The following is a 14,427-nucleotide window of genomic DNA, read 5'->3' as shown; positions in this document are numbered from 1 at the left end:
TCATAAACCAAAGATGAAACAGCAACCAATTCTACATTAGTTCTGATCCCTAAATCCTTCTAACATGCACTGTCCTTGCTCTGCGTAAGTTAATCATTCATGTGAAGTCAATGTTCTATGCATGTAAAAAAACATGACGTGAAAGAGACACAAGGAATAACACCCGCTAGATGTTGGAAGCCAAACAGTCTCCAGCTTGGGTATTAATAACATCATTAATTATTTCAATAATAAAATATTTTTTTATTTCTAAATATATTCATTTAATGTTAACAATGTTACAATTTGTATATTTATATTTATGACTAAATTTTTTATCATATATTTTTAGTTTTAGTTTGTACCCATTTTTAATTTGTAATTCTTTTTTAACTTGTACCAATTTTCTTTTAAGTTTTAATTTGTACCCATATATTAATTTCTTTTCGTACCCATATTTTTTAAAGTTTATTTGTATTTGTACCCATATTTTTTTTTTATTTGTACTTTTTATTTTGCTAAATGTACCCATGCTAATTATATGTACCTATTCATGTAAAACTTTTTAATCTTAAAATGTACTCATTCTTAAGTATACCAATTTGTTATATGTAAAATGTACCCCCTTTTTATATATATAAAATCTATTCAATTTTTTTCTAATGCATTTTTAAACTTATATGGATACATTCTTTTTTCTTTGATTTTAAAATGTATCCATGTCAAGTTTAATCGAAGAAATTTACTAATGTTATTAAGCCTAATATATATATATATTTTTTTTTTTTGGTGATTTTGAAGAATATTCCCATGTTTACACACACACACACACACACAATAGTATATTTATATTTTAATATTTTTAATCCCACAAATTATGGTTTTTTTATTTAAAATCCCATTTATATAAACAACTAAAATTTCTAATTTTTAATTTAAAAAAAAAATATAGTAACGTACATAGAAATAAATTATCACATCAATTTCAGGGACCTCGATCAAAAATTAAAAACTAACAATGTGATATCCCACATCGCCCAGGGGAGTGATCCTTAAATGATGGGTGACCCACTGGGAAGTTGCTTGTGAGTTCCCAAAAATAAAACCGTGAGGGTGTGCTGGGAGCCCAAAGCGGACAATATCGTGCTACGGCGGTGGAGTCGGGCCCAGGAAGTGGTCTCGCCCGGGCCGGGATGTGACAACAAGGTTTCAATCAAAGAATATCCATAACTAAGGATCACATTCAAAGTCTCCCTTTATTTTTTTATTGTTAGGCAAATATGAAGTCTCAATCCCTACCAAGGAGTCATGGTGTTGAATCGGATGACAGAGGAACTTTGATCAAATGCTAATGTGTCATACCTGTATTAACTCAATTGATTCACGACCACTCATACCAACTTGATAGGATTTTTACCACACATGCAAAAAAGGTTAAAAACGCCTAAAATACTTGCAAAAGAAATAAGGTTATCTACTCTGATAAATATTGGGTTCCAAATGTCGCTATAAAAAAATGGTCTATTGGGACGGTCAAAAAGCATCGTGAAAGCATCTAAAAACATCACGGTAGCCCTTTTACGACGGACTTGCGATAGCCAATAATGCTTCTCAACAAAGTGGTGTTGTAAATGTTTGGTCTATTATATGCGATGCTTTGAGCATGTTGCAAGTACTATTTACTATGGGCTTGCGATGGCTACCTACGCGTCGCAAATAAGTGGCCTTAGGTTTAAAAAAAATTGGGCATCAAATGGGACGCCACAATGACATTATTTTAACAACTTCATCAAAATTATTTTATGTGAAATTTACTATAGGTTCCAAATTAAAATAAATTATGTAAATTTCTATAAACTACATACGAATTGTTATTAATAATGAACAAAAGCATGGGTACAAAAGTATGGGCACTACATACGAATTATTATTATAAATTAGGTAAATTATAATACAATGTATTATCATATAGAAGTACCAACAAAAGTATGAAATCAGCATTGCACTTGCACTTAAAGTTAGTTGAATGATCATATCAATTATAGTATTATACACCAACGGTATCATGTAGTCTTTATCTAGAACCCGCAACAAGTGACATTTTTGAAACATATTGGGAAGCTCTGGACGCATATGAACACACATCGCTAGAAATAGATTGCGAAGCTCCTGACACATATGAACACATAGCGCTAGAAACAGATTGCGAAGCTCCTGAAACATATGAACACACATCATAAGTAAAATTATACATGTCCAACTTGTGGGGGAGACAAAGTTGACACTCATATCACCTGCTTTGAATATTTCAGCTTTCCATGTAATTCATTGTAATCTCCCTCTTTAAGTGCCCTCAAACAATTGAATTTTTACAAGAGGAAACACAACATTTTCTAAGACATATATTATGTCACTCTAATAACGATATTTTAATTGTGTGTGTAATCCCGAATGCCCTAAGTTCAAATGCAATAGATGAACATATTCTCAAGTTCAACCCGTGCCTTGATTGGTTGATGCATGTTAATTTCAAGTATTGGTTTCTTTATAATTAGGGCGTTTAGTAGTCCTTGAATATCTTTTGGAGATCCCTGTCCGGTTCATGCTCATGTGTGGGAAGCTCTTCTAGAAAGAGTTCAAGAACGTATATATATTTGGTATCCATGCCCGTTCATTAATCAACGGAGAGGAGAAGAAAGAAAAGATAAAGTTTTTAATTTTGCTACGTGTAATTAAGTAAATGGCGAAAATGAAGGAAATCAAGGAATGAGATTTTGATTTCATTCTAACGGAAATTGCGGATCTTTATTTTAATGTAGTGGTGAGTAATGAGGGTTGAAATTCAAATGATTTTGGTTGGAATTTTTGTTAAGGGATTTGTAAATTGTAGTGGTTGAGCTTGACATTGTGATGTTTACTTAGCCACTGACGATTCCAACTAGAATTTACGATATTTATTTTGTCAATGTATGTGGCTAGAAGTTATGGTATTTTTACTTATCAAGTAATGTGGTTGGAAAACTGAGAAAATGTGTGAGAATCACAATGAATTCTTCATTGATTATTTATTTCTAACTTGAATAAAATCGTAGACAGATGTTATAATTTTATTCACCATAAAGGAAATGGTGGAAATGGTGCTAGTTCCTTCTCGTAACTTGAAGGTTGAAATCTCAGGGACAAGATTTATTTTAACGGGGGGAGAATGTAATACCCTGAAAATTTAAATATGTGAATTATCTATTCATAATTATGAATATGCGAAGAAGATAAAAAAGATAAATCGATTTATGGTTATGAAAATAGAAATTGGGAAATTTTAAAGTTTTAATTCCGGAAATTATTATAATGTACAAAGTTTGAAGTTTGAAAATTTATTATTTAAAATTCATGAACCATTTGAGGTCACAATTTATATTTTTGAATAGAGCTCGATCTCACGAACGTGTGGGCACAAACCGTTCGTGAAACGGAGTTATAACGAAGAAGTTATTAACATTTAAAGTCGGGGATAAATTGGTAATTTTAAACTTCTTTGGAATGCTCCGGAAAATCTAGAGCCATGTGATATGCCATGTATGTAGCTGGGATGAAAGGAAAAGAAAAGGGAAGAAAGAAATGGACGGCTAGGATGAGAAGGAGAGAAGAGAAAAGATAGAAAAGGAGGGAAGAATAGGCCAATGAGGCAAGAAAGAAAGGAGGGAGAAAAGAAAGGGACAATCGGACCCTCCCTCGGCCCACCGACCCGATCCGACCCGGCCAAATTTTCCATTTCTGACCACCGTTGATGACGGCAATAGTTCCAAAATGACCTTCACTCCAAGACCAATCGATCCCTCGTCCATTTTCACACTTAAACCGACGAAGTTCAATTTTGAGGAAAATACCCACGGTGGGTGCGTCGGCCTTAGGTGGAGATTCACCAAATCTGAAACATTTTTGCTTAATCACCACCACCTTTAGTACCCTCTTGAGCTAAAAAACAAGGCGCAAACAAGTTTGGGGGTGTCAGGGTTCGTTTGAGGTCAAATCGAACACACCCAAATTCAAGGGTTTCTGGCGGTTCAAGGTAGTTTTCAGTTGTTTCCCGGCCAAATTGGACTTGGCCACAGGTATGAAAATTGTTCCCCTCACTGAGATCTATTTACCTGTAAAATTTGGTACTTTTTAGAAATAGTTGAATTTTTCGACAAGCCAGAGCGGCCAACCGCAACCCATGGCGGCGAGTGCCGCGGCGCAAGGCTAGGGAGCCGACTTTATGCTTTTAAACGAATTTCGTTATTCTAATTATACCTTTGAGACCAAACTGCTGTGTTTTGAATATTAATACGATTGTGGTATATGTTGGATTAAATAAATATATTTGGATTTGGTTTGAATTTTTGTATATGTGAACTATGAATGGCTTGATCCCTGTTTAGGGTACGTAGGCAGTCTAATGAGACATTAGATGCAGCCATACAATAAGTGAGATTAAATAAACGAGACAAAGCTTTGATTGAGAAATTAAACTACGTAAGGAGTTTGGAATATTATTATAAAAGGAAATCTTATGTTTTGTATATTTAAATTCTAGTTATAAATTGTGTGAACGTTTAATAAATCAAACAGAAGAATTGAATTGGGCCTATCATTGGAACTATTTCCCAAAAATAAATATTTCAGGGTCGGGGCATGACATATTACGATTTCTTCACTTATATGGAACATTCCTATTGCAAATAGTATATCAGATATATCAGGAAAACTGGTACTTGTAGAATTAAACTAGCAAGAAAAATGGCTAACTAGAATTCCAAACATATCCATTGCATATAAATCCTTGGCAATACAAATCCAGAACATGCATACAACCAGTTTGCTGCAATGACCCAATCAAACCTTTATATGGTTTCCTCTGCCTCATTGCATTTTCCAATGTGGGTGTGGATAAACGATATGTTGATTGAGTCTCTTCCACTGACAAACTTCTGGAACCAAGATCCACAGTACTCGAGGGCCTTACTCCAGTTTCCCTCATGCTCGAAGGTAATGATTTGAGAGCTCAACTTTCAATACCATCACCACAACACAATAAAAAAAAACATATCCAAATATAAGAATATTCATATGTTTTGAATATAATTTATCGTTGGGACCTCGGACGGTACTATACAGAGCCATGCTCACAAATAATAGTGTTTACCTGCACAAGGACATTCTCAAAGCAGAGTGATTAACCAAACTCTCCACCATACCCCGAATGAATTGGAAACCTAGTTGATATTACACATTTCATCTAATTCTGGGACCAAAAATTGATCATATTTTCACAATGAAGAATTCAATTTCCCCCGAACTTCTTTCTGGTCCAAATGTGCTAACAGTTCAAAATCAATTTTCCTAATCCCAAACAGCAGTACACTAACATTGACCCTATTTTGCCGTTCTATCCAACTTAAGGACAACTAGTTTTCTCAGTATAATCGAACTAATGCACTGATTGAAACACGTACAATCGCAAACAGATTTATACTAGCAAATTTCAGTTCCATAATACTAAAATTCTATCACATATTTTCATAATTTAAATACTAAAATAGAAGATAATTGGTAAAATTAATACCTTGCAAATAGAAAATTCTCAAATTCCACTACCCAGCATGATCTCCCAATTTCGCAACTTTATGACACAAAGCGATGACCTTCTCCTTGAGACCCCTCCCCAATATACGAGCCTGGCGTCCACCATAGCCATGGGGGACCCTTAAGCCGCACCCCTCAGAAATGCGTCGAGTGAACAGGAGGGCATGGGGAGAGTATGAAAATGGAAGGGTAGACAATCCACCTCCGGTTGTAGTGTCTTACAAAATCTCCGATTGTGCTCCGGGATCTCCAATTTTGCTCCAAAGTTTCCAATGATTCCCTAAAATCTCTGATTTGATAGATTAGGCCTCTTATTTTTTAGTCGAATAGGAAAGTGGAAAGGAGTAGATTCTCTCATCTGCTATTCCCATCTCCTTCTCTCTCTTCCTCTCACACATTGCTTTTTGTCTTATTATCTCTATAAAAAAATCAATATAAGATGTTGACGTGGCTTAATCGTGACCATTCAAAAAGGAAGGGTTTGAGGGGAGGGAAGGGAAGAGAGAATAGGAGGTGAGAGATTCCTCCTCCAAGTGGAAAAGGTGCAGGAAAAGAAGGATGATTCTAGAGAATTAAAATGAAGGGGATTGTTTTCATCTAAAAATAAATCGCTAATTGAAAAATAAAAAAATTTAGGTGCTAAATTTTATTTTGTCGTTTAGAGTGTCGCAAACTTTACTCAGTGTCACTTATATTTGTTATTTACAACATTATTTGCAACGTTACTTGTACAAGAGTCGGGAATACTTTTGAGCTAAAATTTAGCGCTCAAATTTTCTTTTATTTGCGATGGTCATGTTATATGTCGCAAAAAAAAAAGGTCACAAAAGGGCCTTTTTCTTGTAGTATATATCTTCTGATGGAAGAGGCTTTTGATAAACTCACGGGCTACAATTTCAAACTGCTTGAGAGTTGAGGATAAAACGGTCAGCCAAACAGACATAGATTTATTGACATCACGACAAGCATGTAATATGAACTTGAAAAATATCACACATTTGCACCTGTTACTTGTTCTGCAAAGATAGTTGAGCATGTACTATATATTTTCCTTCTTTCCTTGGTCATTTACACGTTTTTTTGTTGAACTGGCCGTGAAATGTCACTAATCACCACAGGGAACAACTTAAAATATATACAAGTAACAATCCTTTGATCTCACCAAATGAATACTAGTACTAACTACCAATCCATGTTTAATCCTGCATGACAAGCATCGATGAATCAAGTCAGAGAATTCATCCGTTGCTACTAATTCTTGTATACTGTCCTAATATATGGATTTCCAAATGAAGGGCTAACGAGGTTGTAAATGAGTTCTTGTATACTCAGTTAAGCCATTATTGTCTTTAAACCTGCTAATGGGCTAGACGCAATGGTTAGGGGAAAAGATTTAGGACTGCGCTCGAAACAATGATTTTTATAAAAGTTTATTACATTTCTATATGTCATAGGAAATTCCCATGTTCAATCAAATTAAAGTCGCAATTAGATATAAAGGAGATTACTCCTACTGAAAGTTTTGAATACTATCTAGCTCATTAGTATACTAATAGCTATTGAAAGTGATCCAAATGGAAACTCAATTAAGAATCTGTAGAAGATAATAATCAATTTACATAATCCGATTCCAGGGGGACAATAATTCTTTATTGTAAAGAACATATGAATATTGCTACAGTCTACATTTACATAATCTGATCCCAGGGGGACAATTATTCTTCCTCCTGGATCAAAAGAAAATGTACAAGATGTGGAACTTTTCCAATGTACAAAATTGTAACAATCACAGAGTTCATGTAATTGTTCTCCATTATGCATCCAGTCTCACAAGGCACTCAAGCGGGAAATGAGAACAAGGAATGTATCTTGTCCGCAGGGAATCGTTACACCGCCCATTGGGTGATCATATCCGAATTCTTCTTCAGCCTCACTTAGCAAGTCTTGAAATGAAGGCTGGTTGAGGATGGATATAGGAACAACAAACCGCTGCTTCTCACTCTTGCCAACATAAACTGGAAAATAACCTTTTGGGACATCTGCTAAATTATTCGAAACTTCTTGACTTGAATTTGAAAAAGACCGTCGAAGAAGTTTCTTAGCAGGAATTACAGATGGAAGACGGAACCCCATTGTTATCTTGAGAGGAAAGACTGGTAATCAAGTTTATAAAAACTTGAAGAAGATGTCGATGAACTTGTGAAACAAGGAAAATTAGACTTGAGATGTTGTAGACTTAATTTGGTGGTCATTAACCAATGAGTTCATAGGTATATATAGTTGAAGAGTCTTGTACAATATCCTCTATTGAAGAAAATATGTGGTGAAGACAATCCAGATGGGGTATAGAAGGGAACAGGAGCTCATGAGGGATCACATGGTTTTGTCTTCCCATGCTTAACGGCCCTTTAAGCAAAATCTGTGGATCAAATTAACTGTTTCTCTTTCCAACATTTATTTTGGATTGGTAGGTGTTGACAATATCCAAAGGTTGTTAGAGTTGTTACCAAAATTAGTTAGTTAAATAGCTTAGGGTGCAAGTTAGTCATGATGGCTATATAAACTGTATTCTAATAGTTGTAAAGATAAAAATTCAGTATCAATGTAATCAATTACTTTCTCTCTTTTATTCTCTTTCTGCATTTTTGTGCTTCTCTACACTACTGTTAATATGGTATCAGAGCCACCAGGCTTACGCCATTGATTCTGGTGGTTCCATTTCCTATTAGTTTTCATCTGTATATAGCTTAATTTCTTTCCAAATTTTCATTTGATTTTCGGTGCTTCTGTGATTGTTCTTGGGTTCTTTCTCCGTTTCTTGCTTCGAATGCCAGAAATACTTTCCTTCCGGGTTTTCTTGAATCTGATTCTTAGCATGGGCTAAATCCTCAGAGAACAAGATGTTGAGGGTGTTCCGAAATCCGAAAATTCGTCACCAAGACTCTGTCTCTCTCCCACCCCAACATTCCCAGCTGAATGATCGGCGCCGTAGAAAGAAGCAGAGACCCCGAAATCGGTGAGCTTGACGGACCCATCAGAGTCAACCAAGATGTTTCCGGGCTTGATGTCGCCGTGGGCGTGTCCCTGGCCATGGAGATACAACATGGCGTTTAGCGTCTCTTTCAGGAAGACAGCAATGCAGGGCTCTGGTAATCCTTGCGGGAAAGCAGGGGATGAGATTATTATGGACTGCAGAGAGCCAAAGGCCATGAACGGCATGGTTCATATATAAAATTTCAATTTCTAGAAGACAATGCAGTCGCCGTCGATGCGGTCAAAATCCCTAAAACCTTCTTCACTGATAGAGATGCTGATAAGGGAAGAAGAAGGAGAGAATGAAGTCAAGATCACATCTGGGTTTTTCATCTTCCATGCGTAGTCTGTGATTTCAGAAATAAAGTGATATCTGGGTTTTCGAAATCGTAACGGGTCTTGGAGTCGTAGCATGCACTATCTTCGTCAGGCAGGCCAGGCCGTTGCAGCCGTCGATGTTCATGACGCAGGAGCCGCAGATCCCTTCCTGGCAAGATCGCCGGAAGGTGAGAGTGGACCTCCGACGCCGCAGATCCCTTCCGGCTTCTTCGGGTTGTCTGGGTTCCGACGGCGTATTGTGACAGTGATGGAAGCTTCACGTCCAACTCCTCCATCTTTGCCGCCAACGACAGGCACACCGCCGAAAGCAACCTCTTTGCAGATTTTGGCTCTTCTTTCTTGAGAACCCATTTGATGGATTCAGATCGAGCTTCCAAAACCCAGCTGGGAATGATCACATTTTCGTCTTTCTTGAACCCAAATTCCATCTCTCTGTTGATTTCGTATCAACCCCGTCGCTATTTTTGCGTCTCCGGGCTTCAACAACTGCGAACAGAGAGGGAGAGAAAAGGATAAGGAAGTGTCTGCAAGTGATTCGGAGTAAGGACAGTGTGTTCTGGGTTTCAAGGTTCAAGTTTTCAGGTTTTGTCTTAGATTACTAATTTTCTTTCCAGCATATCAACTGTTTGTGATAACGTCTCAGTGAGAATTTTCTTGGGAATTTTGGAAGTGTCAAGGCCGATAGCCGTATACTTCAGATTTGTTTAGATTTGTGCACTCGAAAAAGGCCGATTGCCAAGAGTGTGTTGAATGCATTTTGTTTCCTCCATAAGGCCGATAGCCGGAGTGAACAGTTCTGTCTCAGATATTGTGTGTTATTCCTTAAAGGTCGATAGCCGGAGTAACATTCTTGAAAAAGAAAAAAATTTGTTTGTTGTTATTGTGTGCAACTCCATTAAGGCCGATTGCCGGAGTGCAGTTCTTGTTCCCTTTCTTCATTGAAGGCCGATTGCCGAAGAAGGTTGTGTTTCTTGATTTATGTGATTGTAAGAAGTTGATTGCTGGATGGTCTGCTTCAATCTCAAACTGGGCAATCCCAGTTGAGATTGAGGGGGGATGTTGACAATATCCAAAGGTTGTTAGAGTTGTTACCAAAATTAGTTAGTTAAATAGCTTAGGGTGCAAGTTAGTCATGATGGCTATATAAACTGTATTCTCATAGTTGTAAAGATAAAAATTCAGTATCAATGTAATCAATTACTTTCTCTCTTTTATTCTCTTTCTGCATTTTTGTGCTTCTCTACACTACTGTTAATAGTAGGCAAATATGAAGTCTTAATCCCTACCAAGGAGTCATGGTGATGAATCGGAAGACAGAGGCATGTGAACTTTGATCAAATGCTAAATTGATTCACGACCACTGACACCAACTACTTGAGATATTGTCCGACACATAGACCCTTTTTCTGGGTTTGAACATGAAAAACAAGAAGCAAATTAGTTAGCAAGTGACTTCGAAAACTTGTATGTTTAATTAGCCACCTGCAGAAGAAAATGCCTTGTTTTCTTTTAGGCTTATATTCATCCTTCCAAAAGGAATACTATCTGATAGCCTAAGTATTTATATTGAAAAGTCCATGTGATTTTGCTTGAGCTGATGTCTCTTCATTGGGTCCATCCTGGTGGCCTATCCCCAATCATTTTTTTTTTTTTTTTTAATAACAGATGGCTTTTGAGATGCCCATGTATCTATACAAACAGTTATGATTTATACATACATATGATAACAGTCAGGAGCAAATTGGAAGCAACACAATTCATCAAATTCACATCTCCCAATCTTTTGACACATTTCTTTTCCACAAGCTTAGTCAATTAATTGTTGGTTTTCTCATTAAGAAATTTTGAACAATGGGTCCATCCTGGTGGCTTATCCCCAATCATCTTTCAAATACTTTTGTATCTGATTCAAATATTTGTATTTATCTTTCAAGTGTAACAACCTCATCATTTGTAATTCTATATAAAGAAATGAATGAACATTCACTCTATATTGAGCTGAGCTTATACAACTCATCAACCTGCTATAACTTAGTTTTCAAATCACCTTTATGGTATCTCAGAGCTGACAATCTAATGACCAAAAGCTTCATTTTTTTTCTTCCCATGGCGTCCAGTTCCAGTTCCTCAAACTCCATCGCTATTCCCTCTCTTCCCAATGCTTCCAACTTTTTGACTATAAAGTTGGACTGTACCAACTATCTCCCTCTCTTGTTCTCCCTGTCTCTGATTCTAATCTCATTGCCATTTTAAATAATGTTGGGCTTGCTTATGAGAGTACTGTTGCTTCTACACAAGCACGGGATGAGGCCATCACTTACAGTGCCTTAGAGGCTCTTCTTCTCAGCATAGAAAGACGTCAAAAGCTTCATACAGTGTTTGAAAATGTGCCCACTGCCCTTGCAGCTGGAGGAGGACATTCAAGACCTTACCGTGGTCGTGGTGCTCCTAGGGTAGTCATGGTCACTTCAATGATGATCGTGGTCAGTTTGTTCCTTATCCTCAAGGCCAAGGACAACATGCTCCTTAACCCCGACCCGCTCATGATGGTGTTTTCGGTGTTCATCCTTCTCCATCCTAAAATGGCGGTCGCATTCAATGCCAAATATGTCATCATCATGGACATTCTGCAATTGATTGTTTCAATCGGCTGAACATGGCCTATGAATGAGGTGTCCCTGCTCCACGTCTCCAAGCTTATGCTGCTGTTGCACCTCCTCTTGTTGCGTCTCCCTCTGGCATTCAAAACTGGCTCTTTGATTCTGGAGCAAATGCACATATCACAAATGATTTGAATCAAGTTTCGAATCCTCATCCCTACACTGGTACCGACAATGTCAATGGCGTGGTTGATGGTTCAGGTTTGCAGATTTCTCATGTTGGCACTTCTTTTATTCACACGCCCAATCACTCCTTTACTTTCCCCAACACCCTAAACTGTCCTAATGCTTCTGCTAATGTTATTTTCATAAATCAATTTACCAAAGACAACCATTGTTCACTAACCTTTTATCCTAATTCCTGCTGTCACATCCCGACCTGGGCCCCCACCACATCTCGGGCTCGATTCCATCGTAGCACGATATTGTCCGCTTTGGGCCCCGACCACGCCCTCACGGTTTTGTTTCTAGGAACTCACACGAGAACTTCCCAGTGGGTTATCCATCCTGGGATTGCTTTCGCGCAAACTCGCTTAACTTCAAAGTTCCGATGAACTCCGAAGCCAGTAAGCTCCCAAAAGGCCTCATGCTAGGTAAAGATGGGAATATACATATAATGCTTACAAGATCCACTCCCCTAGGCGATGTGGGATGTCACAATCCACCCCTCTTAGGGGCCCGATGCCCTCATCGGCACACTTCTAGCCAGGGATTGGCTCTGATACCAAATTGTCACATCTTGACCTGAGCCTCCACCATATCCCGGGCTCGACTCCACCGTAGCACGATATTGTCCACTTTAGGCCCTGACCATGCCTCACGGTTTTGTTTCTGGGAACTCATACGAGAACTTCCCAATGGGTCACCCATCCTGAGATTGTTTTCGCGGAAACTCGCTTAACTTCAGAGTTCCGATGAACTCCGAAGCCAATGAGCTCCCAAAAGGCCTCGTGCTAGGTAGAGATGAGAATATACATATAAGGCTTACAAGATCCACTCCCCTGGGCGATGTGGGATGTTACACTTACCATGTCCAAGACCTTTAAACGGGGAAGATGCTTTTACAAGGCCAGAGTAGAAATGGTTTTTATCCATTTGCAAGTTCTTCTGTGGTTAACAATGGAGTCTTTGCATTTGTTGGTGTTAGAGTGTCGGATTCCATTTGGCATTCTAGGCTAGGTCACCCCGCATTTTCTGTTTTACGTAGTTTAGTTTCCCAAAATAAATTACCATTAACTAGTAATGAACCTACGACTTTTGTTCATCATGTCTGTCTTCCTCAATGTCATATTTTCCCTTGGAATTAATACATTCGGATGTATGAATTTCTCCTTATTCATTTAATGGTTACAAGTATTATGTTGTTTTTGTGGACGATTTCTCTTGATATGCATGGCTCTATCCCTTAAAGTCTGACGTTTTCCAAACCTTTGTAATTTTAAAAAGCTGGTAGAAAGCATGTTCAACACCAAAATTAAAATTTTCCAATCTGATGGTGGAGGAGAGTTTGTCAATTCATCTTTTAAACAACTTTTCACTCAACATGGCATTCACCACCGAATAAGTTGTCCACATCATCCTGAGGAAAACGGTCTCATGGAACGAAAGCATTGTCACCTTGTTGAAACTGGTCTAACCCTTCTTGCTCATGTGTCCCTTCCTCAAACTTTTTGGGAAGATGCTTTTCATGCGGCCAACTATCTCATTAATCGTCTTCCCACAAAAATCTTGAATGGCATCTCTCCCTTCCAAAAGCTGTTTTTTAAATCACAACAGTATGATTTTCTCAAAATATTTGGCTGTGCTTGTTTTCCCTATTTACGTCTATACACTAATACTAAACTCAAGGTTCGATCAAAACAATGCATTTTCCTAGGTTATTCATTAAATTACCAAGGTTACAAATGTTATGATCCTTCCACTTGCAAATCTTTCATGTCTCGTCATGTTGTTTTTAATGAATAGAGTTTTCTATATAAAGAACTTGCTACTCAAGGTCAATCCCGAGTGCATCGGACAATGTCTTGGATATTGATTCCTTCCATTTTCCACAACCACAACTTAACCCTCGACCTCCTAATCTTATTCAACCACAAACCGTAGCCACCTTACTTACTCTACTGCACCCTACACCCTCTCCTACTCCTACCCTAACTCTATCTACTCCAAACTCCCATCCTACCCCACATTTATCTACCCCAGACTCTCATTCCCAATCACTCACTACCACCACTCCCGTGAATATTGAAACTGTGCCAACATCCCTTCTTATGCTGCTCCATCCACTCATCGCATGCTCATGCGTGGTCAACAAGGCATTTGAAAACCTAATCCTCAGTATGCTTGCATCACTAATGTTACTAATTCTTTGGTTGAGCCAACTTGTTTCTCACAGGCAAATAAGTCTCCATAGTGGTGCCAAGCAATGGCAGATAAATTCAGTGCTTTACAGCGCATTGGAACTTGGACTTTGGTTCCCTATAAGCCTTCAATGAATGTGTTGCCTAATAAATGGGTGTATTTCATCAAAAAGAAATCTGATGGTTCAATTGAGCGTTTTAAAGCGAGACTCGTTGCAAATGGCTTTCATCAGCAAGAGGGAATCGATTTTGGGGAAACCTTCAGTCCTATAGTCACTCATGCTACAATTCGCCTCATCCTCTCTGTTGCTCTTCATTTTCAGTGGCTTATCTGACAACTTGATTTCCAAAATGCCTTCCTTCATTGGACGTTGAATGAGGAAGTTTATATGAGACAACCTGCAGGGTTCATTAATCCTCAGTTTGCCTCT

At 38.0% G+C, this 14,427-nt stretch overlaps 1 protein-coding gene across 1 annotated transcript; it reads right to left on the bottom strand.

Moving 5' to 3' along the window:
• Positions 1-7,232: 7,232 nt before the first annotated feature.
• On the bottom strand, positions 7,233-7,866 carry LOC103967982 (auxin-induced protein 15A). The gene has a single exon (XM_009381313.3). It carries the CDS (start codon positions 7,735-7,737, stop codon positions 7,432-7,434), a length of 306 nt encoding a protein of 101 aa, XP_009379588.2. The 5' UTR covers positions 7,738-7,866; the 3' UTR covers positions 7,233-7,431.
• Positions 7,867-14,427: the final 6,561 nt, after the last annotated feature.

This window comes from the organism of the source record quoted next, unplaced genomic scaffold (genome assembly GCF_019419815.1).
Source record: "Pyrus x bretschneideri cultivar Hongxiangsu unplaced genomic scaffold, Pyrus_bretschneideri_v1 Contig49, whole genome shotgun sequence".
NCBI classification, from domain to species: Eukaryota; Viridiplantae; Streptophyta; class Magnoliopsida; order Rosales; family Rosaceae; genus Pyrus; species Pyrus x bretschneideri.
The sequence above is the reverse complement of the archived record's forward strand: the minus strand, read 5'-3'. Positions and strand labels throughout refer to the sequence as shown.

Bases quoted from the DNA above. Each gene is read 5' to 3' on its own strand.
- LOC103967982 (XM_009381313.3), bottom strand. From the start codon at position 7,737: ATGGGGTTCCGTCTTCCATCTGTAATTCCTGCTAAGAAACTTCTTCGA.